Raw genomic sequence first — 27,883 nt, forward strand, 5'->3', positions numbered from 1 at the left:
CCCCTTTTAAATAAGGAACAAATATGTACTAAAGTGCTTTATCTACATGAACCACATCAGTACATTAGAGAAACAAAACGTTCTAGTCCTGGTGGGAGCAGAGGAGAGAAGATTCTCATTTTAGATACAAAATTTAGATTGTTTACAATCTAAGTGAAACAAAGATTCAAGAGAATATTCTCTCTCTTGTCTTTTTTTCTCCTTTTTCTTTGTAAAAAATAAAAATAAAAGTGCAGTCAAATAGAAAATAAACGCAGTAGACGCAAGCTGAGTTGAGGCAGGCTGTTAGTGATAGTGTGCAAACGTGTGTCTTAGCAGTTCATCTGCAAAGGGTCGCAGCTTGGCCTCGATAAAAATCCGTTTCAAGAAATCCCGAGCGTGGTCGGAGACGTGAGGTGGCAGCTGGGGGTTGGTTGGCTGAGTGGCGATTTTAAAGATGGCCGCCATCGCTTCGAACTCTGCCCACGGGGGCTTCTCCGTGAGCATTTCTACCACCGTACAACCTACGCTCCTGGAACAGAGGCAGAGTGAGAGAGCCGGTTACAAGAGAGTCACGCCCTCCCAGGGACACAAGAAACAGCGGAGAGCAACGGAAACACCACAGGTAAGCAGCAGGCACTGAACTCTGCTGAGCTACTGCAGGGAAAATAGCTACAGGGTGAGTGTCAGAAGGACAGAGCCAGGATCTTCTCAGTGATGGCCTATGATGGGATAAGGGGCAACGGGTGCAAGCTGGAGCATAGGAGGTTCCACAGAAAAACTTTTCCACTGTGCGGGTGATGGAGCACTGGCACAGACTTCCCAGAGAGGTTGTGGAGTCTCCTTCTCTGGAGATGCTCAAAACCTGCCTGGACGTGTTATTGTGTGACCTAATCCAGGTGATACTGCTCTGGCAGGAGAGTTGGACTAATTGACCTTTCGAGGTCCCTTCCAACCCCGAACATTCTGTGAAACAGGCGTTTAAAAGAATTACACGTACAGCTATACACTATCTCAAGGTTACAGATCACTACCTACATCTTCACTGGGCCAAAAGCTGCTACCTCAGCGAGGAGATAACAAGCTATTTATCTAGTCAATACCCACTGCGTGCTACTCGGTGCTCAGCACGCTGATGCAGGCCATGAGCGCTGCACAACCCCGGTACCCCAGCTCCTCAGACCCCAGCAGGATTTAAATGCACTCAGAAGCTTTCTTGCTCATTCAGACCCAACAGAAATGCAAAGTGACAGGAGCTTTGTGCTCACTGTATATATTGCTAGGACATTAGAGGCACACAAATTATCACCAAGGAATAATGTGCACACACAGCACGGCAGTTGAAAAGTTTCAAACTGTGCTTCAGTGGCATCATCCTTTCAGTTAAGGATACTATAAATATAATTAAGTTGCCAAGCAAAATGTTAAGATCCTAAACAGTCTTTGAATACAAAGCTTAGGTTTAAAGGAATTAGGAAGGCAGAAGAGCGTACATACAGCCAGAAAAGCTGTGTCTCTTAAGTCCTGAAAGAGCAGCCTCTTCAAATAACACACGAATGATCCTACAAAATGCACAGGCTGGAACAACTACCCATGTCTCAGGAAGTCGTATGTTTTTTCAAGATGCTTGGAAGAAGCTTTATGGTTAGACAGATGTACATTTCTTTACACAATAAGGATTTGCTGAGGGACATAAACCATACTTCAGCATTTTTTCCTTAGTACTAACCAGGCTTTTCTCCATCAAAAAACATCCATTAGCCTTGGTACGTACACTTCAGAGTTTAACAAGTCAACTGCCTGAAACCTGTAAGACTGTTCCATTATTGAAGTATAGCAGAATAATTACTAAGTGACCTGAATTAATTTCTCTTACTTGAAAAGTATTGCCATTTGTCGGATGTAACGTGGCTCCTTTTTAAAGGGACAAAGTGTTACTACTCCCTGTATATCTACTGTTGCCTAAGTATTCTTCTGTGTGTTCACACACCAAATATGACTGGTGGTGCTTCTTCGAATTAAACCCCAGAATGAAACAGTCCAACTCCAAATAACAAGCACACTGCTGTAAAGGAGCCCCTTCTCTCTACCTTTAATCAAGAAAGTTTCTTTAAACATACCAGATGTCTGCTTTTCTGCCGTACCCTTCTCCACTAATAACTTCTGGACTCATCCAGTATGGAGTGCCTGTGACAGACTTCATTCCTGTACCAGAGAGACATATTGTCTGCAGCCGTTTGCTGGCACCAAAGTCACCCAGCTTCACATTGCCAGCTGAATCCCGCAGAATGTTTGCCCCTGCAAGGAAGGGAATGCAGCATTATATTCATGAAAGGCCCATTAACACTGTGGTGTTGAAAATGGTAACCTAAGTTTGGATTCAGTGATACAATGCAAGATCAGCCTGGTGTTTCAAGCCAGAGAAATTACTTCCTCTGCTCATTCCTGTTACTTTATTCTGAGGGAGGCTTAGAAAACAATGAATTGCAGACACTAGTTTGTATCCTAGGCCTTTTCCAGCAAGTCCCAGTCACTCTGTAAAGCTTTCCTGGGAATGTGCTGTACACAGAAATAAAAAGAAACAGCAAAAAAGTTTACACACAACTGAAATTGTCTTTAAACTATATTAAAGCAAAATCTCTAACTCTGTTACAGATTTGTTCACACTTACCTGCACCAGCAAGGACAAATTGACCACCATACCTCGACCTTTCCTGGAATAAAATACTATTGATACAAAGCAACAGGGAAACTGCAGGAGTTTTAGGGCATACAACGGGGTGGTGATCAACACACCTACTTTGCACATCACCATGTTCGTACATATTCATAGCTTATGCAGCACTTGAAAGTCACCTATCTGCAAAAAGTAAGTATGTCTATTTCTTCAGGCTTCCTGGCAGTAAAATGGAAGTAGTCTGAGTTATCTGGTCAGACAAGTCACCTCTGCCAGTCATTTCTTGGACCAGTGAAGTGCTGGGTCATTTCTACGTAACTGATAAAAACAAAACTCTAAAAATAAGCTTTTGAGTCATGATGCTTTCATCTGCACTATTTGTAATGACATAATCCCTTCATATGTTCAAAACTATTCATACTGAAAGTCAGAAAGAAATTTATTGTGACTGTTTTGCAGAAACTACAGAAACATTTTTCAGAAGTCTGCTGAAGACACTTATTCCCCTCCCCCCCCCCCCCCAACCAGGTTATAACAATGACAGGAATAAGTGATGGAAAGCAAAGTCAGCATTTTGGCATTTCAAACTTAATTATGTCTTAGTGCTTCACACAGAACTAGAAAAGAATTTGTAGTGCAGAGCACTGGACTGTGCACAGAACTATCATTACCTTTGATATCTCGATGGACAATCATATTACTGTGCAAATAGTGAACTCCTTCCAAAATCTGCCGCGTATATTTACGAGTCACGTTCTCTGTGAGCGCTCCGTATGACTTCAGCTGGTCTTTGATGGAGCCCTATGGCAAACGAGAAGTATAAACCACTCTGATTTCAGAAGCACAAATGGGCTAACGATACAGTTTCACTGATGATGAAATGCAGAGATCTAAAGCTGTCCTACTTCTCTACATTAACTTCAAACTATACCCGTGCTTTTACCTTCACTGAGAAAAATACCAACTCTGCCAAAAGAGAGGCTGGGCAGGGATGTGAGATACCAAAAGGTTATGCTGTTAACCTCAAAACTGTCAAACAGTTGAACAGTTCCAGTGTGATGCACAGAAAGAGAACAGCAGTATTTTCATTCAAACACCACTCTCAACCTTTTTGACGGTTACATGGTGATGATGCTCAAGTTGGACAAAACACATACCATTTCCCCTGGTTAGTTTATGCTCAAGGATAAGGAAAAAAGAAAAGAGTTTGTCAAGAAAAAGACCACCATGTGCTGGAGGAAAGTGTTTGATGTGAGCATTAAGAGGTAAGCAAGTCTTGGCTCAAAATTACATCAAATCAAAACCCCACCAGTTTGTACCTATTTCTGTATAACATGGCTTGGTCACATGGAGTTACAAACTGCTACAATTACCTCTGTGACACTGCCCTCCAAGTCTCAGAAACATTCAAACAAGGCCTCCAAAAACAGAGTCCTTAGCTCCCATACAAAAAAACAACCCAGACAAACAAAGTGAAACCCCCCCCACCACTAAAAAACCCCTCACATGGCTGGGTTGGGTTTTTTCCTCACGGCATCTCACAGTGAAGCAGAATGCTGAAACTATTCGGAAACACAGAACCTGTTTCTATACAAGCACATTTATTTAGCTCTGCTGACCCCACCTGGTAAGAAAATGAGAATCTACAGCTTTCTGACCTTAAAATGCTTACATTAAAAAACAGAAGAACAGTTCAGCAGGTACTTAAGCACGTGGCTCTCTCGCTTACCCCAGGCATATATTCCATGAATATAGAGAGTGTTCTTTCTGGTGGATCCCTCAAGAAGCCGTAATATTGAACAATTCGTTCATGCAGCAGGTTTTTCAGCAACTGAATCTCACACTCCAGTGCATTTACTTCCTAAAAGGAAGGGAGAGATGAGATTTACTATGTTTGATGTGGTAATAATGAAGTTTGGGATTTTTTTTAAAGCAGGACAGTATGTACGTAACGAAAGGTTATGCAAACTGAGTAAAACAACACTCTTGTAGATTATGTAAATTTTATACATTTTGTAACAACAACAACAAAAAGGGTCACCATTAGATTGAAGTAAAAAAACCCAAAACACTATGGCCTTTCTAGAAATTGACTTTGGGATGATTTTGCTGTTATTTCAGTGTTTCTCTTATTTTAGTTATTTTTGTTTCCGCACACAGTGGATACCAATATGTGTATAAAGTTAGTGATCATTATGCAACATGTCATAAGCTTCCAACTGGCTTTAAAAAAAACAACAAACCACACAAACCAAAAACCAAATCCTTTAAATCTTTGTAGTGGAATAATCAGCATTAATCTGTAGCTTTTCCACTATGACAAACTATACTTTAAAAACACCTTCGGGGACTACTTAATATTGTAATAATGAAATACACCAAAGAAAACACCACCACATACAGTGCTTTCTCCAGAGCTATCTGAATTACTAAAAAGTTTGCAAAAAGGAAGAGAGATATGCTGAAACCAACTGTACAATAAGAGGAGGGAAAAACCACCCACAAATTCAAACTTGACTAGATTCCAATTTTCACCTAGAAGTCTTTCATCAAAACATACTTTTAATCTGTCACAAACTCTTACTGATACCCTCACACTTCTTAGGTTAAACCAGATTTTTTGACACTGAAGGCACACGTAACAAAATGCTATGGCAAGTGAGGTCACCAAACAGTGGCTACAGCAGACTACAGTATTTTACATTTAACCTTCTTTGTTACATTTTAAAGAAGTAGCAACAACAACTACACAAGGACTCTACAGCACAAATCATTCTTGGCTTTCTTCTTTGCTCCTACATCACTAGTAGCAGCAACTATAACTGGCAGCCACTCAATTCTGCAATCGTGCTTACACCCACTGCCTCCCCGGCCTTGCTCCCCTCAGGGCAGAGTGCAGTCCTAATGCAGAAGTAATAATTCTTTTTCCATCCTGTAAAAAGCAGCAGGTATGGTGTGGGAAAAAAAGAAACAGAAGATTGGTGCTACTTTTAAATAGTTTCTCCCCTGAAGTGCTCAGTATTTGAAGAAGGAAAAGTTCCATTTTTCCAAATGACACTTTTGCAATTCACAGATAAATACAGCAAGCAACAGTAGTTGCCTAAATGATGCCCTGATACCTAAAGTTTTTAAAGCAAACAAAAAAATCCCCCCAAAACACCACCACACCCTCCCCAAAGAAGAAAAAAGAAAAAGAAAAAAGATAAAGACCTCAAACTTTCTTCATAGCCAAGCAAAATATCCTCAAGAATTTATTTTCAGGAGCCCTTAAATTAGCACAGATTTTTCTGTTTATAAACGGAACTTGTTCTAATTCCTGTAAGTATAAATAATTATCTATTTTAGAGCACTCTTCATAATGGATTGTTTAATTTTAGAGACTGAGACCGCATCAAACTGAATATGTTCAGTACTTAAGGATAAGTCTGAAAATTAATAAATGGGATGTAACATTAAGATCAGGTAACCACACTAATTCTCTGAGTTACTGACAAAACAGGATTCCTAAACAAGAACATGAACACGTAACATGTTTTAAAACTTCATACTGTTCAAAAAAGGAGCTTCAGTCTAGTCTAGAACACACCACTTCAGCAGAAGCCCCTTTACAAACTCTCTTTGGTACCTGCTGTGGTTTAACCCTGCCAACAGCTGAGACAACCACAGAACCATTAACTGGATCAATGTCCCATCCCACAGCACTGGGAGAAGTAAATGGGAGGGGGTGTGGGAAGTTAGAACTTGAAGATTGAGATAAAGACAGTCTAATATGACAGAAAAGGAAGAGACTAATTGTTATAGTAATAATAATGATAGAAGAATACTCGCAAGCAACGCACAACGTAACTGCTCACCACTGCAGACCACTGATGCCCACCTAGTTCCCAAGCTGGGGCCTAAATCCCCGGACAGCTTTCTCCAAGTTACACAATGAGCATGACACCATATGATACTGACTATCCCTCTGGCCACTCTGGGTCAGCTGTCCTGGCCATGTCCCCTCCCAGCTCCTTGTGCACCCCCAGCTTCCTCACTGGTCAGGTGGTGTGAGAAGCTGGAAAGTCCTTGACTTGGTGTAAGCACTGCCCAGCAACCGCCGAAACATCAGTGTGTTATCCACATTATTCTCATCCTAAATCCAAAACAGCACTATGTCATCCACTAGGGAGAAAATTAACTATCCCAGCCAAAACCAGGACAGCATCACTTACCTTGCTGGTTTCTGGACTATCAGGATCAAACTGAACTTGTTTAACAGCAAGTTCTCTTCCGGTATCAGCATCATAGCACAGATACACTCTGCCAAATGCACCTTGTCCCAGCAGTTTACCAAGTCTCCAATTAGTTGGAGCACGTGGTGCTGAAAATATAAGTATGTTTTGGTTTTCAAATGAGCTTGTTATTCAGCTGAGTGAGAAAAACTGGAATACACAGAAAATAACTTTCTAAAAGACTATGCTTTTCAACAACAGAGACCATGTGTCCTAAACCTCCCCATACAATTACAAAGATCAATATAACCTCCTGTAAAATGGAAAATGTGAGCTACTTATATTTATTCACAAAGTAATTTGTCATAGATAGATAAATACACTTAAAACAACTATCAACAGCTAATCTGAAAAAGAGAAAAAACACAGTAAAGAAACTTAGTAACATTTAAAAAAATAATCAAGGTGTGATTAAAATATAACGGGCTATTGGAGTATAGATTCTCCTGAAATGCCTCCCACATATAACACAGTACCACCTGTGTGTCGAGTTTCCTGATAAATTGTAGAGCTCATCTGCAAAAATAAACAGTAACTGCTATCTACACAACCCTTCTTGGCTCCTCAAGAGTCTAACGAATCATCCTAATTTTTTTAACCTTTTATCATCACAGATGCAATTTCCATGTGAAAATCTACATGAGTGCTGGCAGTGTTTGCAATGAAAAACAGATGAGCACTTGGCTTTTCCCTATCAGAGACAGAAGTGTGTTCCTCAATCGCACGTATTTTGATGACAAGCTTAGTTTTGACACAAAATGTTTGAGATGTGAAAGGATTTTACAAAATGCTTTAACTTACAGCGACTGGGTGGGCTGATGTCCATGACTGACAAGGTAGGATTGTCTATGTCACTTCCTCTCCTCCTCATTCGGTTATCTTCATATTCTGGTGTAAAGACGCTGCTCCCACTACTGGTGCTCAGCGAGTGGTCAGTGGGACTGAAACTAACCGGTGATCGGAAGCTGTTCCCCTGAGTCCTCCTGGCTCTTGGGAAAGTTTTACGACCTTCAGTAACATACAGAAAATGCTAATGTTACACTACAGAACATACTGCTACGCTGTGTGGCTATGCAAATACTTCATGAATTCCATATAATGCAGTTCAAATCTCCCACAGTGCATGGTATCATGAAATTTACCAGTTTAGCTTTCTACCTAGAAGAAAACAAACATTCACCACAGATGTATGCAAGGATTAGACCGAGTCAAAAACCGGTTTACATTGAAGCGACTGAAATTGGGACCAAATTCTGCAACTGTTCTGAAATATAATCAATGTGCTTCAGAAACCTGGAAGACAGAGAGGAGAGAGGAAAACGCCTTGCCTCTGACTTTCACTGTTCTAGTGAGGTATAAATACCAAATTTATGATAAATAGGAGAGACGTTTACATTCCAGTGGTGCTCAGGCTGCCATCTTTATCCTGCAAACTAGTAAGAATTGAATGCAGAGAAAGACCTACATCATAAACAATGCATAATTCAGAGATGGTCACAGCACTAGAAGGAAAAGAAAAAGAAAAAAGGTCAATTACAGATGACTAATACAAGTGGCGTTAATGTATGTAGGCAACATGAGCATTTTTAGGTCAGCATGGGTTGAAGAAGTTTCTTCCTACAAAACTCAAAATAGCTGTAGGAGTCTGATTCATTAGGTATTATACAGGAAAAGGAGATCTCATGGGACTAAGAAGGCAGGTAAAACGTCTTTGAAAAAGTGGACTTAGATTTATATACTATTCTGGCCAACTTAAATTCCAAGTAAGATATGCAAGCAAATTATTAAGCAGGTTTATAAACCACTGAGAAGATAATAAGGTGATAAACCAGCCATAATTGTTTTCTCACACATTGCTAATCCAATTTCCCCATTTCATCAAGACATACTCATAAGCTAACTGGTGAAGTGTTGCAGAAACTTACTATGTAGAGTGTGCCCAAGACAGATTTAGAGGAGTTATCAGTGATTTCTCAAAGAGAAGCATAATTTAAGGGGACATCCACACCAGTTTAACTTCAAGTCATTTCCATACAATATTTTAACCAATGATGTATATATGATGGGACATGACACATTGAAATATAGCAGGTGACATCAAGTTACGGGTGGCTGAGGTCCATTTAAAGATTAAAATCAAAATGCACAATGGTATTAGTAAATTGGAGATGATTCAGAAATCAACAAGGTGAAATTCATCAAGGAAGTACAACATATGTATTTCAAGAGAAATCAAATGCAGAAACCACAAAGTGTAAAGTAATTGGTTGGCTAAAGGTCTTGTGGAACAGGATATAAGAACTGTAATAGACCACAGACAGAACAGTGGTCTGTACAGTAACTATGAAAAAGACTGAAGTGTAATTCTGGAATGTATTAGCATGACTGTTACATACTGACAGTTGTATCCTATGTTATACATAAAGTGGTCATGAAAAAAGCCTTGGCTAGAGCAACCTGTTAGGTTTTGGCCACTAAAAGAACAGAGATGAGACCAGGGAGGGGGTGAAGAAAGAAAAACAAAACAAAACAAAAAGGCTTGCAAAAATGTCTGAGGTAAGGCTTAAGGCTTGAAAGAAGAAAACCAAGAAGAGAAGAAAGAGGTGTATGTGAAGTAGTTATATGGGTAGTGACCAATTTTTCACTGTGTTAAAATGGAGTAACTAGGTACTAGCTTCATTTGCAGTAAAGTCATTTAGAGGGCAGAGAAAGGTAAGTTATAAGATGAGCTACCTTTGAAGTCAGCTATGTAGAGAAAATGAGTATGTCTTCTCTTCAGGTCAATTTGGAGTTGGCTTAACAGTCACTGTGACAGATCTTTGCCTCTTTAATCTTGCCTTAGAGCAAGGAACTGGACTGAAACTGCACTGCAGTTCTTCTATTCGGTATTTCTGTGACTTCTGTAACAGAATTCCATTTATGTGCTCATTGCACACTGCAAATGAAACCGGCTAGTCTTTTGAGAAGTTTCTTAACACTTCACAACTAGTGCTAGACACACCCTGAAGTCAGACAATCCTTCAGCTGCTTCTGTTACCTTCCTTTGGGAATTTCACATGTGTTAAATTCACATCAATGTTATTACTGTCCAAATCAGTTTTGTGGCCACATCAGCAGGTGTCGTCTTACATACCAGCAACTGATTCAAGCAGCTAATTGCTAATTCTCCATGTAAATCACTGCTCTTCAATGCTAATCACTCTTGTAATCTGAGAAACTCTGTTACTACGAATCCCACTGCATTTGGATTTTTTTAAAAGCAAAACAACAAATGAGAAACGAACTGACATACCTACTTTGGACAGAAAAGGGTCACAAAGGTCAAAAGCTTACACTGGATGACTCGTGCATGGCCAAAGATAGAGAATGTTTTCATAGCTGTGCATGTGAGTCATGGATTCTGTAATCCATGACTTTGAGGTAAGACTGCTCAGCAGCTCTGTCAATCATTAGATTAGCAAGTGAGTTTCGGGAAAGAAGTTGAGCTTTCGATTGCTTCAATATTTTCATTCTTTAAGATTTTATAAACTAAATCATCTTCTTCACTATTTAACAAGAAAAAAACAGATTAAGAAAGTGGACCTCTTGCAGTATTCACACTTACCATCATTGTAGTCTTGTTGATGATATGAAATATGGTATCTTCTGGGATAAGTCCCCCCCTTTCCAAATTTCTCAAATATTGGGATATCATACTCCACTAGAAAATAAAGAGAGACATTTCAACATTTCAGGTGTCATAGAAGCATAGCAATCAGTTTGGTATTATAAACTTAACACAGGGGAACATATCAGAGGATACGCTTCAAGTTGAAGCGTCCGAGCAAAAAAGATCATAGAAGAAATGCCATGAATTTCACAAGCCACAAGAACCAAAAGGACATCCAGCCAAAAGTTCCAAAGGAACAAGAACTCAATAGCTCAAGCAGTTTGTAACCTCTTGCTTAGAAGAGTGCCAAAGGACTGCAGCACACCAAATTACTCCAGTTTTAAAAATCATTTCTAGAACAACTCTGGGAAGTTACAGTTCAGCAGGAAAATTGGCAGAAACTATCACAAAGAATAGAATTTAAAGATGCATAAATATGAAAAATTGGCAAATGAGTTAACACAGCTTGAATTACCAAAACACATTTGATAGGTCCTCTTTCAAAAATTAATAAAGGAGATAAGTATTCATAAGGTAAAGAGAAAGTCCCTCATGTATAAATAATTGGTTAGAAGGTAAGTACGTAAGATGGCAGTAAATGGTCAACACTTCCCCAGGAATCTGGGCTATAATTCATGCTGTTCAATTATGAATAAATTCTCTGGACAGACAACGAATAGTGAGGTGACAAAATCGTCTGGAGAAATAAAGCCAACAGAAGAGTTAGAGAAAGCCCTAGAGTCTGCATAACTGGATAGTAAAATGGCAGCTGAAATTCAGTGTAGGCTAGAGCAAAGGATTGTGATGGAGAGTTCCAATAAAGCAACCGCTGAACTCTCTGTATTGGCTAAGAAACAAATTAAATGCCATAAATCATTAAGACATACTGACCAAAGTTTTGGTCTACTGCATTTCCAAGGATTTAATAAAACTGAAAAGATTTAGAAGTACAGAAATGATCAAAGATACAAAAATTGCTTCTCTGTAAGGAATGCAGGCCTCTACAGACTAGAAAAGTAACAGCTCAAAGGGAGACAAAGAGGTCTATAAATATAAAAAACCCCCAACACCCCACAAAGTGCATACTTCATAAAGCACAGTAAATTTCACAACTTCTTGTCACAATATACTGTTGATACTTTAAAATGGGGACTGGAAAAAAAATGTGTAAGGAAGGAAAGATAAATTCATCAAATCACAGAAAAGCATCTTGCATTTGCAGAACCCTTAAGCCAAATGTGACTAGGAATGTATTCTGAGGATATAATACTACACAGTCCTCTACAGGACCTGGTACCGGTTGTGGCAGGAGAAAAGACTAGGCCAGGTGGACTTTTTTTTTGACTCCACATACTATTCCGGTTTTGTTGCACATCAAATGATGAAAATCAATACTGGATATGAAATTAATGATTGCTGTCCATCTCACTTAAAATACCAGAGCATCACATAGGGGCAAAACCACAACAAATATTGAGACAAATATTGAGACAAACACGAGAGAACTAGGTTAAAATTTCTAAGTACAGCACACAGTTCTCCCTCATCTTTTCCCTTTGCAGTGCTCTCACAGAACTCATGAAAATCAAAGCTCCATGTACTGGTTTTGGCTGGGGTAGAGTTAATTTTCTTTATCTTAGCCCATATGATGTTTTGGATTTGTGACCAAACAGTGTTGATAACACAGGGATGTTTTACTTACTGCTGAATAGTCTTTACACAGCATCAAGGGGTTTTTTTGTTCCACCACCACTCCACCAAGGAGGAGGCTGGTGGTGCACAAGAAGCTGGGAAGGGGCACAGCTGGGACAGCTGACCAAAGGGATACACCATGTGAGGATGTGCCCAGCAATAAAAGGAGGAGGAAAGGAGGATGTTCAGTTTTGCCATTTGTCTTCCCAAGGTAATTTCTAGGTGAGATGAAGTCCGGCTTCAGAAGTGGCAAAACGTGTGCCTGCTGATGGGAAGTTATGACTGAACTCCTTATTTTGCTTTGCTTGCACGTGCAGCTTTTGCTTCACCTATTTAGCTGTTTCTACCTCAATTCACATTTTTTTTTTTCACTTTTACCCTCCTGATTCCCTCCCCCATCCCACTGTGAGGGGAATAAGCAAGCATCTGTATGCTGCTTAACTCCCTGATGGGGTTAAACCACAGCACTCCCATGTTAAATAAACAAATCAAGGTTGTGTGCCAACTTAGAGATGGACATTACAGTCCAGTTTAACAAACTGTTGTGCACCCCTATCCACTGCATTGTTCTTTTCAGAGAAGCAGATGTTATACCATGCACACAAACAGTGTGCTATACACAATAACCTAGAAGGAAACATTTAGGACATCTTGTATTTCACTATCTTTTACTGTGTGCATTTGGATTGCATTTTGTTGGTTAGTTCCTTCCCACCATATGATGTTTGTGTAATATAATACTTCTCAATGTGAGATTCCCTTCCAAGTCCTATTTGCAAGAGGAAGAGTTCTGGAAAGGTAGCATGTCCAGTGGTTTTGCCTACCTGAAAATTCCTGATGATTATCTGGATAGCTCTGTGCTCTTGGCATCCGAGATCTGGGATAGTTATCCCTGTAAGTGTAAAAACACACAGCATCTAAAACCTGTTGTTAATCTAAGTATTTAAACATTTAATTTTACTTTCTCACAATTCTTTATGATAGATAAAAATGTACTGCTACATGTATGTTGCTGCATGTGTTACGTGGAACCTCATTTTAACACATTAAATCTAATAGATATCAATAATTCAAGATCAGTAACAATGGAAAAGCAGCTTGCTTTTCGAGCTTAATGTACTAAGGAAACAACAGACTGTGTTAATGAGCAATGATATTAGTAAAAACATGAGTTATCACAAGTAAAGCCATGTAGGAGCACTGTTAGGTTTAACACCTTTATGGCTAAACACAGAAGTTTATAGACTGGCAAAATCTCTTATACAGCCTACAAAAACTCTGGATGAACTTTAGTCAAAGAGATGCAGAACTTCTGAACATCTCAAAATTTAGGATGGTAATTTTGTTGAGTTACTGAAAGATGAACAATTTTTTGATTCTTATATGATTACATTGGTTCTTATCTACATTTGGAATGTAACTGCCAGCCACCAAAAGGAATGGATGGGATTGCCAGTCAGAGCAACCAATTACCGTGTATTTTTGTAAACATACCAAAACAATATCCTTGTTTTTCGGTATGAATTTCTCTGATGGGTAACAGAAGCTAAATGGAGACACACAACCTACATCTTGCAGGAAATATTTGAATGAAAAAAACAAACAAAAAGGAAAATAAGCTAAATAGAAGTGACAAATTAATTAAAAAACCCCCAAACAATAGAAACTTTGAAGGAGAAACATTATGATTCAAATTGCTTTGTTTCCCCTTCTTACACTCACTCTACAAAAAAGAAAACCCTAAAAATTTGTTTGAATTTTTATGTTGTGTAGTTACATTAAACATGGGGTGTGTATAACCTGTCACACTCCAACCACAACATACTTTTCTTGCTTGTGAAACGGAGACTCATTTCACAAAAAAAATGTATCTGTTAGACCAAATGTCTGTGTGTCCCCAAATCACATATTCTCAAATGGATTGGTCCTATGGGATACTGTAGCTCTGATCAATTGCCACAGGTAATCATTTCCATCTTTTTACCTTTCTCCCAATTGAATAAAATATTTAATTAACAGTATTATTTGTATAAGTTCCAAATCAACAGTCAATCTGTGCAACTAAGACCACATTCATCTGCCTGACCAACCACAAGCCAAACAGGAGCATGCTCTGTTTGGCTTACCTGGTGGCTGAGAAGCTGTGGACAGTGGCCCCCTCGCAACACATCAAACACCTAACAAGTCAATCAAAACCAATCTCCAGACCCACCACAGTACACACTGCCTCTGGCTAAGTGGCAGGCTTAAACAAAGAAAATCAGTGCAAAATCTGGGAATGACAGGAGAAGAACAGAGAAAAGGAGGGGATCAGCTGAAGTAGTCAGATGATTCTACCCTCTATCTTGAATTGGGTACCTTGGACCTTGGGAAAGGGAATTTACTTCACATAGCAGTAGCTAAGAAATGTAAATTTGATGGGGCAGCTCACTGCCAGGGAACATACTTCACATATACATAAAGCTGGCAAAATTTAGTAAAAATCTTCACTACATTTCTGTAGGATCTAAAGTCTAAATTTTTGTTTCTCAAATGCAAGCTACATACAAAGAAAAAAAAAAGGAAAGCTATTTCTATTTTTCATGCATTAGTAAGCAATTAAGTTTTAATAAACTTTTATAAATGTTCTATAACTTACAGAAGAATTTCTGGAAGAAGTTCAGTAGCTGTCATTGGAGAGTTATTATATGTTACAACTGATACATTATGTAATCTAATAAAGATAAATAATTAATGTAACTAATTTTTACCCATCTAAAGGGCTGTCAAGTGAGGGACAGCTTCCTGAGCCAGAGTTTTCAGGACTGCTCAAAGACAATGGATCCAGCATCTAAAAATAACAGAAAAAGACCAAGTTTGTTGGCTTTTTTTTTTGCTTTTTTAATACTTTCAAAATATTGAATAAAACCCCAAAGCCAACACAAAACAAAACCCCCACCCAGAAATATTAATTACTAGAAAATAATAGTTAGCTGCCATAGTTGAGCCTGCATTACAGTCAGCAATCCCAAAAGGACTCATTTTTCTCACATCTAGCTAGAATGCAATTAAGATATTTAATGTGCTTATCATGCTTTGTATGTAATAACTGGTACTGCTACATTCTCCCTGTATACACCATTGTCTCTGAACATCACAGCAATATCTGCATGCGAGTATCTTAACCGAATAACAAACATAATGCTTCTAAGGGATAAAAAGCTGGGACAGTTAAAAAAACCCACACCAACCCCCCCCCTCATATTTTGTTACCAACACCAAAGAAAAAATGTCTCAGATATGACACAGATTGTGATGAACATAATTTATATAATCTCTGCAGTGGCTTAAGTTTGGCCAACCAGCAGTCACAGAAAACAGCTGAATCAAATACTGTGAAGAGCTTTTAAATTTTTATCTCTAATTAGGACTCCAAGCAAGTCACACAATTTTAAAAATAGAACTCAGGAGAAAATGGAAGGAGAAAGAAGAATGCATAAAATTTATAAATAATCTCCTTTTTCACCCAAACCAAAATCCCGTTTCAAATAAAACAAACTTTTGTATGAAACTTGAGTTTACAAAAACACCACAGACAGATTTTTCTTTTTTCCTAAAACACTTCTTAGGACCTAGTAATTGAGCTGTGTGAAGTCTGACATGTATCAGACTGAAGAAGTCATACAACTGACTGTCATGGCCAGATCTGTTACATAATGAAAACAATCATTAACACTTTCTCTGTTTCTTGAACTCTAATCCAGAGAGACAGAAATGGATTAATAATCAAGAGCACCCTCTTGATTACCAGCTATTTCTGTTGGCTGACATTCATTTTGTTTATCTCGCCCTACCACCCTGAAAGTCGTAAGTGTAATGACAGGCAAACATCACTCCCTTCTCTTTTGTAGCAAAGCAAATCTGAAACACTTCACAGATTTATTTTTCAGAAGAAATGGAAACAGAATTCTGAATTATTGGATGTGACAGTTTTACCAGCCTGCCTCTCAAAAAGAGTACAAAACTCATGTGTTGTCTTAAAAAGAGCTCCTTCCTAAAATACAGTTTGTTTTGATATGTTATATAACCCGCATTATTTTTTAGGAATTGGACACCAGTCTTTTGCTGTATATTAAGCAGTTGCCCCTCCAATTTTTATTGTCAATGCTGAATCTTAAGGGTCCTAGGCACAAACTTTGTGAAGCAACAAACATACTAAAAAAATAGTGCCCAGAAAGTGAGTTTGCAGTCTGCAAACTCAGACACTTAAATGAACTCTGTTTTGGGGAGGACAAAGTTTACCACACATTCAGCAATTACTCTCTTCTTCTCTCATGCTGAATGGTGAGTGCTGAGTGGGAAAAAAGACCAGCTGCTGCCATATTAATTACCTCTATCCCTTAATGTATTATGGTCCAACTGGCAGACTATGTCCAACCCAACATCTCTTCTGTCGAGAAAGTGTGGGGGCTGCTGTCAGGGTGAAGAGCTGTGCTCAGGCAGAACAACAGGAGAGCAGAGCAAAATTCTCAAATTCCCTTCTTGTCCTCATGGTCAATGCTTGCCAAGGTGATGGAGAAACGTAGGAGGGGTGGGAGTTGTGAGTTTCCAACACCCCAATATAGCCCTCTAGGCTGCGCAGGCTGAACTAACCTGACTTTCTACGAAAGTAGGATTCCTGTATTCAAACCCCACTGACAGCTTAGACAGCAACGTGTACATGACAGGTTGCTTGTTTCTTTAATGCTCTAGAGTGAAAATATAGCCTGAGCCTCAGAGATCATCTGTCTGTCTGACCAGTCAGTAACCAAAAAAGATTTTGCCCAGGCAAACAGCAATCATTTCACTGAATGAATCCAGGTCTGGGCTGGAACTGACCACGTGGCTATGATAACAAATAGCATCCTGGTCTAAAAATTAGGAGATTCAGTCTGTATTCCCAGCTCAGTCATTAAAATTGTGCAACAAATTGCACCATCTCTCTGCCTCTATTTTTATTCTATCATCTGTGTCTCATTTAGTCAGCTCATAAAAACCATTGCATCTTGCCATTTGTGTACAGAGCACCAGTGTCAACAAGAACTTGAGGTGATTCGGGTACACCGCATTGTGGGTTTTCTTCTCCTTAAAATATCTCCTTCTCCATTGCCAATTCTGTGAGCCATTACATTCCTCCATCTTTTCCTGCTGTTCCTAATGGCAGTTTTGACATTCAGAGAGCACAATTTTTAGTCACACTAAGTGTACTGATACTCCACAACAATAATGCAGGTGCACAAGGAGAACAAGGTAGTACACGCCTGTAACCCTCACACAAAAACCGTGACCATGGAAAGTCACAGCATCAACTGAGACCAAATAACTCTAATGGATCCAAACTGCTCTTTAAAACCTCCTTTAATTACTAGGGAAAGTTGTAAAACTTGTCTTGCTTACATATCCTACTCATAAAAGGGGTTTGTTCTTTTTAATGTAGACGTCTCTTGCTGTAATTTATATTTATCACTCCCTTATTCAACTATCATGGAAATTAAGACTATTATCTTTGTCCTTGTAGCAACATATTTAAATAATTATACAGACTTACAGAGAAAAAAAACAGGTTGTCCAAGAATAAACCACAGTTATTTTAACCATCTAGGGTTGTCAATTTTTTTAGCTGTTCTTTCTAACAATTCCATATCCTTCTTGAACAGCAGGATTTCATAAATCAACATAACAAGAACATTAATTTTAATAAATCACACACGTACCTGATCCATACTTTCTGGAATGAATTCACCCTCACTGTTGATACTGGTGAAGGACCCATTTCGGGCCACCTGATGCAACTCATCTGGAATGTATCCTGGGGGAGGTGAACTCCTGTCACGAGTATTAGAACCTTTGGAAAGAAAAGGGCTAATCAGACTCTCTTCACTAACCCAGAATCCAAGGGGGTTATTCAAATGCGTCCTGGGCTCAGAGGCTGCCTTCTTTCTTTAGAAATTTCCCAAATGCCTATGCAATTTAAGACTTCTGTACAGCATTTGAATTCCTGCAACACAGGAATTACAGAAAGTTTTGGGCAGGTTTCCCTCAGTGGCATTAAAAAGAATTTTCATTGTATTGGAAGGAGATATAATTTTTCTGCACAGCTAGCTGGGTAAATGTCTTCTTTACAAGCAAAATAAAAATCCACATCCACGTCAACTAATCCTTTCCAACTCCCAAGAATTTCAGGTTTGTTTGTAGAATATTAGGTCTGCAATAACATGAAAACCTCTTTTTAAAAATGGTCTGCAAAATTATTCATTAAACTCTGTGGTTTCATAACAAAATTTGGAAGTTATCATCACAGCAACTTTACACATGAATAAGTGAAAAGTTTGTATCAATGCCAAAGGAAGTATCTCAGGCATTCAGACATTATGATTAAAAAAATACAGAAGCCCCAAACTGAGCAAGGAAAAAAAGTCTTTTATAAGGCAACGTGTTCAGTAATTCATTCCTGCATTTGAAAATAAAGGGGAGTCCTAGCATCAATTTTTTAGAATACCCATCAGCTTGCCCAAATAATTCTACATAGATTCCTCTGTTCCATATATTTAAATCACCTCTGACTTAAAATTCAAAATCTGCTCCCCCCTGCGTGCAAACTCCATAGAAGAGTCATTGATAAGCAACAGAAATTCAACCAGTCTGTGTGTTGAGAGCAATTTCTTCATAAAGAGAGTATTACAAAATAAAGGCTTTTACAATTAAAGCTATCAAAATACGTAGCTTACCTATTACAGACAGTCGCCTCTTTCTGTCTGTCACACCAAACACTGTATTATCTAAATCTTCCAGTGAGGGCAAGGGTTCCACATTATTTACACTGGGTGACTGTGAAAACACATAAATATTACAAACTGCAGTCAGTGTTTTATACCCCGACAATGAAAGTTCTTTGCAAACTTTATAGGCTTTGTGTAGCACATTCCTTTTTTCCAGTAGTCTAAAAGAAGCTTGCCAATTTATATCAAAATTCATCTATTTTACTAGCTCAGTCTTAATATTTTAAAATAATTGTCAATATGTACTAGCATGCAAATTCTATCAGTATCATGGCCGTGATGTGTCAGATAATCATAGAATCATTAACTCAGTATTTAGCCTACAGTTCACCGCTATGCAGCCTGCCACAAAGGAGTGTCACACCATATTACTTAAAGGACAGTTTCAAATAAGTAGTTACTTAAATTACATGTAGTTCTCAAATTTATAGCACATCATCATCTAATTAAGGAACATTTTCCTACCACTGTAAGGAAGGCAAATGGGAAGAATGGGATCAGGGGAAGAACTGAAACCAAGTCAATACAAAATGCTATCAGATGTTTAAAGTTCACTGAAGAAGCAATGAGTAATACTTTCAACTGGAAAAAAAAAGTCACCTCTAAGAAAAGATACAAATTATACCTCACTGTGAATAGTGAGGAAAAAGACATTTAGAATGGCAACTCATACCTGTGTATTTCCATGTATAACAAGTAATATCTTGAGACTCTTCATATGAACACTACGGTCAAGCAGTTCAACAGCTTTGTCCAGGTCATCCTGGGTGGTTAATGGAATTACAAGCTACAAAATGGGGGACCAAAAAATAATATTTAAAACCATGTCTTAAACAGGACAATAAACGAGGAATAAATGAGGAAGTGAAGTGCAAAGAAACAAATAAACTGATACTCTCTTTTAATTCCAAACAACTTGAAAATAAGGTAAAACAATGCCTCGATTTAGCACCAAAACATCTAAAGTTCAACCTTTACTTCAATAGTGACAGCATGGTGAAACAAGTCTTCACAATGAAGGAGAAACCATTTAACATGCATACAATACATGTAATATCCTACAAGCTTCAGAGAAACATGTGCAACAGTGTCAGTGTATTTGCCATCACCTAAATCAATAAAAGTCTTAAGTAAAAAGAAGCCCTATCTTATAGGGCATAAAGCACAGTTTTGTATCTCACAATATTACAACTATGTTTGAAGTTGCATCACTAAGAATTGCTCCATTGTAAAAGCAGACTTTGTTACAGAGGTGTATGAGGCATGATGTGATCCACATGGAACAACTGTAGTCCTCAGTAGGCTCTTATGTGGATCTAATTGATTAGAATTAACTTGTCACACATGTATCTTTAGAACAGACAATTTTATGTCATTAAAGCACTCGAGAGCTGAGTTCTGTAACAATTGTAATTGGGCTTTGTTTCAGAGGTGGAAATTGCAACTTCTGCTCATAAAGGGGGATTAACACAATGTAATTGTAAAAAAAAAATCTATTCTACTTGTAAACAGCTTCAGTCAGAGATGCTCAAACACATTAGGTGAAATAGGAATAAGAGAGGAAAGTCTTGAAAACAAACATGCATAGCCTTCATTTTAAGTTGCAGTTTTACTGCTAATAACAGGTTATTACCATTGCATTTCTGAAAGGCAACTGATGATCTGCCAACCAGTACAGAAGCTGACAAGCAGAAAACCTGCTCAAATGCTTAAAAAAAAAATCTATCCAAGGAAGGAGCTGACATTAAAGCATCATGATGGCCATTTCTTCTAACCTTCCTAATCTCCAAAAGCCTTCTAACTGAAATTCCTCACAGAAGTTTCACAGAAGTGCCTGGTAAGGCAGTGAGTAATCAACAAAACGCAATTACAGGCATTTTCTCCTGCAAAAATGCAGATTAGATGTAGCGATTATCTTGTGCATAACCCAGCACACAAATAATCTTCCATGCACTTCGCTGACTCAAGGCAAAAACCCAGAAGTAACTCCTAAGAACGGATCTTGCATCTGTAAATATGTTTCCTATTAAAAATTTCTATCTCTACTTCTAAAAAAAAGCTGGAAGTAATAATGATCAGACACAAGTGGCTTGAAGGCACTCACTTCTCCCAAGAAATCTTTGTGAACCAGCCACTTCACAAGGAGAAACAGTTAAGCCTAATTCTCCAATCTAAACAGTACTAAATGCAGCATTGTAGTGATTAGCTTATAAGATTTGTTCTTAAAAAAATTAAAGTATACAAGAAAGGACAAATATTATCTTAAATTTACAAACATGACAAAGCTCAAAAAGGTAGAGACCTTCCCAGAGACGTGCAACTAGACTGTAGCAGAGCAGAAAGACAATTTATCCGTTCCCAGTAAAGCCAGAGACATTAGTTCATTAAGATATGACTCTCCTCATAAAACATTTCATGCATCTCCTGCCTATCCTAATTTAGACAAGCCTTACATATTTGAAAACACACATTAGAAATCTGTGGTTTTGTCATGGGAGTAAGTTTTGTCACAGGAGCGGTTCTCATGGCATACAAGAGCAAATTTCAGCCTTAAAATAATCAATGTACAAGTCACTGAGAAGTTACGAGAAATGGAATATTACCTCATTATTGCTGTAATGTAAATCCATAGTCTGTCCAAAAGCAACTTTAGCTTTAGCTGCAAGATCTTCAAGTTTAACAGGCCTTGGTAATTGCAGGATCCTGAAACACAATTTAGGTTACAAAGAATTTTTGTTGATTACTTAGGAAAATCTGGCAACTTATTACTTAAGAACAACCCTAGAATTAAGTTTATTACTAAAAAGACCACAAAAGGCTATGGTTTATTTACTGTCCTCCATACATTGAGTCATCAAATGAAGAGAGAAGAGTAGTGAAAAAGGTAAGGGATAATCACACCTAAAATCAGATCTCATGACTATCTTACTTGCTTGCACATGGCATCTTTCTTAATGCTTTGCATGCCTCCATTCCAGAGGCAAATTCTTTAAAACTTCTAAAATCTTCTGGTTTGGAAAATAACGGGAGTACTATTGACTGACAAGCTTAAGTATCAGAAAGGAATTACTCCTACAGACCTCATGCTCTGGAAATCCAAGAGACTTATCTGAGGGAGGTAACTAAATGTTACCATCTTTACCACAATGAATTACACGCCCAAACTACTGAAGTCCATCGCTAATGGCCTTCAAGTGTGTTTCCATAAGAATGGTGCAGCTGTAGGTCAACAACTTAGATCTTCTTGTAACTCTGTGTCTCAAACCCAATAGCCCAAAATGCCTCTAACTGACCTTTCACTATAGAACACTATTGCATTATTTGGGACACAACACCATTACACAAAAAAATCAAACCTCCTCCTATCCCCCCCCAAAAAAAAGGTTTTAGAAGCAACTAAGCTACTGATACTCAAATTTTGTGAAGCAGAAAAAATAACAAAAAGGTAACTGTTCTTTTTATCAGTGTTTCAGTTGGTACTCGTTAGGAAAAATACTTCTCATTGAAATGAGGCTAAAAGCCAGGCCATTTCCGATTAAAAAAAGACTTTGAAAAAATAAAATCATTTAGAAAACCCACATATGAAAAAACACCACCAATTCTCACTGTAGTTAACAATTGGTTCAACAAGCCTGGAACTCTGCCCATCACACCGCATGGTCCGCGGTACAGAGTGGCACATTCACTACTGAAAGAAACTCTGGAATCACTTCTCTTTTCCACTTCCCTTTTTAAGAACTAGCGAGAAAGCCATTGCATAACTTATTTTTCTTGCATAATTTCATTATTTTAATCTTCTGTTGCCTGAGCACATAGATCTAAAGCATTATAACTCATGCTGAACAAGGAGCCTGGGCTGCCCAGCACCCCTGGGCAAAGGAAGGTCAAGTTACTCGGGACGGTCCAAAACAGCTCGGCCCACCAGCACAAAAGCTTGGGAAATGCATCTTTCTGCAAACTTCCTTCATGCTTGCATTCACACTAAATTGATTAACTTAGTCCACTGTGAAAGTGAATTAAGATAAACTGCAAAATCGCACTGTCCATGCAGGCAGGCAGTGAGTAAGCAGCTCGCTGATTTAAATTCATGCTTAATTCAAGTTCCAAGGTAGAAGAGTCCTCAACTTTCAAAGCTTCAGAAAAGACTTATTTCCTCCAAATTCCTTATAGCACCCAACCATTCCTCATGCTCTGTTACATGTGATGTTGAGAAAAGCAATAGAAAGCAGCTGAAGAACATTGATACCCAGGGAACTTACTGCTATTTCACTACACCATGCAGAGAGGACACAGTGTAATCAGCATGGATAACACACAGCCATTGCACATCACACTATGGATGCTCAGAAGCAGCACAGGTTTCACTCTGAAGCAATCTTTACTTAAGGAATTTACCACTTCTATAAACAAACAGCCTGACCAAGGTATTATTTATTTTTTCATACAGTATTTTCCAACATCCTGGTCTATAATCTTTTCTGTGAGCACAATGAAGGTTGAAGCTTTCAAAAAGAGACAAAGAGTTGTCCACAAACTAGTTCTGCACAGAATCATAGATTGACTTCTGTAAAGCTTTTGAGCACCCAGAGTAGAGATACAGAGAGATGTTTATATACTTTTTAAAGCATTCATCTCTCATACACAGAATAAAAATAAATTTAAAATGAGTATTCAAAATTGTCTATAAAAACAATCTAACTTTCAAGTCTAACAGTTCTCAGATTGGTTCCTCCAAAGTAAATCCAATATTGAGTTTTAAGATCTAGGCTTCTTCCTCTGGATGCTACAGTAGCACTATATTATCAAACTAAATACACTGAGATAGCTGAAACACTTTGAACAGTCTGTGAAACTATATGACAGGAACCCAACAAAATGCTGTAAATAATTAAAAGACAAGAATGTGTCCTGTGTTTCCACCTTACCTTTTTTCACCTCGATGTTCAAATTTGACTCTAACATCATTCTGTGAGAAAAGAGATAAAGGAAACACTATTAGTTTGTTACTACCTTCTTCAACAAAGGTAATGAAATCCCATTTAATAATCCTACACCAGAATTAAAATCCTTAATCAGTCTATATTAGATTTCTGATACCTAACATTTTAACAAGCTACTTCTGCTAAGGTATCTGATAGATAATTCAAGGGTGTAAAAATACAAAAAAAATATTCTGAAGTACAACAAATGCTTCTGTAAACACACACATTCTTTTCTATCAATATATTTTACCACTATAACAGATTCAGGATTTGAAATACAGTGTGGAACTGACTACTAAAAAATTCCCTATCTTGAACAGGCAGGTAGATTTAACTTCCATAACAGGTTTTTATTTACAATTCACAGATGAGCATTCCAGGATTAAAAAACATATCTTGTTTCATATACTCACAATGTTAGGGGTTGGTAGGGACCTCAAAAGATCATCTAGTCCAACCCTCATAAATAAGTTTCTTAATTATTATCATAGAAAGCCACACATGTAATTAAACCAGCATTCATGCAATCAATTCCCCAAAAAACAAAGATACCTGTAAGTATCTGCAGTTACATGGAAATAAAACTCTTTCACAAAATCATAAGATTAAGAATCAAATTATATTAGCAACTATTGCAGGAAAAAAACATAAAATGCATTCAACCACAGAGACTATATCCAAATAACAATGCCATAATTTCCAAAAGAATTACTTGATTCACAAGTGATTATTTTCAAAAATCACAAATTTAAACAGAATGACAAATATCCACTTCTACCTCACCACTACCACATTTCAACTCAGAAACGGCTCAACTATTTTTCTTCCAACTTTCTAAACATAAATTGAATGTAATACATGTTGGATCACATGTGGGTATTACCACAATGTCTGAAGTGACAGCTCAGAATTGACTTACATGAAACTAGCAGAGCACCATTGTGTTACATGCTGAACTCTCACAGCTTTGAAAGCACAGAATGAAAAAGATGTACCCACTGGTTTTTGAAGAGCCAAATATGTAAAAATACTTTGATCTTTAAAAGGTTAAAAGAATATTGCACAAACTGAAGTTTGATGAAATATTGGACTGAAAGATCCAATCAAATAAACATACAGTTAACTCAATAAGGCTGTTACACAACTGGGGTAAAAATTGACATCTTCTCCTAATCTCTCTATATAGCAGTTCAAACTTATCAACCAAGTATTTACTACTTTTACATCTGTGCTTAGTAGCTGCAGAAAAGAACTCATATTTCCAGCATATGAACAAACAAGAAATTGAGGGCAAAGATGCAGTAAATGAGCTTAAGTGTGTTTCTGCTGCTGTACTCACCTACAACTGGGGACTCCAATGTACCTGTAAAGTTCATTCTGTGACACTAGCACACCTTGATATATTAAAATAGTCTAATACTGATCAGCTAATTAATAATAATAAAAATAATAAAAAAATAAATCTAGACACATTGTCAAAATACCCCTATAAACTCCAATTTATCAGGATTAGAGTAATTTTTGCCTACTCTATGATCTGGTCTGAAATGCCCCATTTCATTTTGCTGCTAATTTAAGAACACGAACAAAGAAAATGGCAGCACATGTGGGAGACTAATAGCTCATTCTGGTATGCTCACTGGTCTGGCAAGAAAAATAATTATAGAAGTCACAGCAGGACATTCAGTGTTCAGTAGGATAGCAAGGATATTAAAAATTACCTGTTTTTTAGGTGAAGATGACTTTGGTTTTCCTGTTTCTTGCTGAGGCAATACAGGACGACTGGCCTTATGAAGCACAGCCAAATCCTGCATGATTGAATTCAAAGCTTGCTGCTCATCTGCTCAGATCAGAGAAGTGTAAATGACTGTTACATCTGAAGTGCATTAATGTCTCATTTCACAATTAGGCAGGCATTATTCTAAAATCTAAAAGTCCATATTACACTTCAGTACACAATTGCCAAATGAAAAAAAAAAATTCCTGAAATGCTGCAAACATTTTTATTTCATTTCCGATTAAAATTGCTTAATCACTAAACACACTTACATGGCAGGCTTACAAAAATGAAGTCCTAACAAGAGACTGACAGCTCTATATACATGCAGACTGCATTGATAGGAGAGGGGGGAAAAAAAGATTATCTATCCTGTTTGAAACAAAGTCCATGGATGGGATGTTAACTGGAAATCATACCTCCTCCCTTTACCCCGATTCATAAAATAAAGAGTAAAACCATGTACTTCTGAATGATTTTTACCTCTGTCCTGAACAGGTACAGTCACACACATAGGAAGTGTACACAAACACCCAGAGAAACACTTCCACTGTGAGTGTCTACTCTCAACTCAGAGAGTAATTAAAGACAAAAACCAAAACAAAACACAACAGAATTTTCCCAGGACTGCAAAAGTAGGGGGGTTAAGGCTCACAGGAGTAATTCAGGAGAAACAGAAGCAGACCCCAGGGGACAATTTAGGAACAGTAATGATAAGCAGCTTCAGTTTAAAGTGTACACAAAATCCTAAATCCTGATGACCTGCTGCAGCCGTGATGGCCCATGGCCATGCTAGACAAGGTCTCCCCTGGAACTGGGATGCTTCCTTAGACTGGAAGGCACTTAGAAGCTCAAACCCTCTACATCCACCACTAAGGGAAATTTGTCACTATTATTTTGTATTAATTCTCTGCTACTACAAGACTACTATAGCAATATTCACCATGCATGCAGAACAAAGGGTAACAAAATGTAACCAGAAAGGCACTGATTGTGTGCCTTCGTGCTACTTCACCACGTGCATGTTTGTTGAAGAATTCATTGCTAAGTGCTGTGGTTTACAAAGAACAGCATTTCTCAGCCACAGACTTAAGAAAAATTCATCACTGAGATCATTAAATGGGCATTCCAGGTATTCAGCCACGGTGAGAATTCCCTCCCACTCTATTCAAATATAATCAAATACACTTGTCGTATCAAGAAATTGTGGGATGTCAGTGTTCTAATTTAATAGATTCCTAACAGATCAGAAAGCTGGTCTGAAAACAAGTAACTCTGATCATCACTCATGCCGTCATTATTCACAACTCTACTAAGCTATGCAAATCTATAAAAGCAGGTTTTACTAGCAATATGCAATGGAAGAATGGAAGGTGTTCTTGCAGCTCACACTAAGACACATTTCAAAACTTTCCACAATTAAAGAAATACCCAGTGGTCACTAGGTAGCATGTTTCATACCAAAGCATCGTGGCAAAGCATCTGAACTTTACTGAATATCCAATATGACTCAACAGTCATTTCTCACACACAGTGTTGGAGAGCATCAGAAATCTATAGTGTGCTGCACTCCTACATTCAGCTACTTTATTATTATGCATGAAGCTAAGAAAAAGTAGCACAACAACAACAGATATTGGTTGGTTTGATGGGATTTTTTTGAGTGAGCACCCATAAGTGATTGCAATAACATAGTGAACTCATTAAAAAGCACATACACCTTGAAAAAACATCAAATTTAAAACAACACAAATGTGTTACATATTTAGAAAAACACTGTTAGACCATCTACAGAGTCCTGGCTTTGCATTTCAATGGTACAATGAAATTCTTTGCTATGAATCTCAGTTTCCACATAATGAGGGAAAAGTGCTCATTCAAATGGAAAACAACGGAATTATTTTGAATACCAGCAAAGCAAGTACATGTTGCCTTTCATGTACAAGTTACATGGAACACACAGCCAAAGCACACATTTCCTAGGAATGGTATTACACGAATTTAATTTCTATTGAAAACCAAAACCATTTTTCTATGTATTACGCAAAGACTTACCCAT

General features: G+C 37.9%; 1 protein-coding gene across 1 annotated transcript; it reads right to left on the bottom strand.

Moving 5' to 3' along the window:
- Nucleotides 1–204: 204 nt before the first annotated feature.
- Nucleotides 205–27,883, bottom strand: MAP3K2 (mitogen-activated protein kinase kinase kinase 2; the record flags this gene model as incomplete). Its single annotated transcript, XM_084265675.1, has 16 exons — nucleotides 205–511; nucleotides 2,100–2,277; nucleotides 3,328–3,457; nucleotides 4,386–4,517; nucleotides 6,868–7,016; nucleotides 7,729–7,935; nucleotides 10,532–10,627; nucleotides 13,093–13,160; nucleotides 15,019–15,098; nucleotides 18,001–18,131; nucleotides 19,015–19,114; nucleotides 19,739–19,852; nucleotides 21,669–21,768; nucleotides 23,991–24,031; nucleotides 25,769–25,887; nucleotides 27,880–27,883. The coding sequence occupies 16 exons, from the start codon at nucleotides 27,881–27,883 to the stop codon at nucleotides 286–288; spliced, it is 1,875 nt and encodes a 624-aa protein (XP_084121801.1). The 3' UTR covers nucleotides 205–285.

The sequence above is a fragment of the Gallinula chloropus genome, assembly GCF_964237585.1.
Source record: "Gallinula chloropus genome assembly, chromosome: 5".
NCBI classification, from domain to species: domain Eukaryota; kingdom Metazoa; phylum Chordata; class Aves; order Gruiformes; family Rallidae; genus Gallinula; species Gallinula chloropus.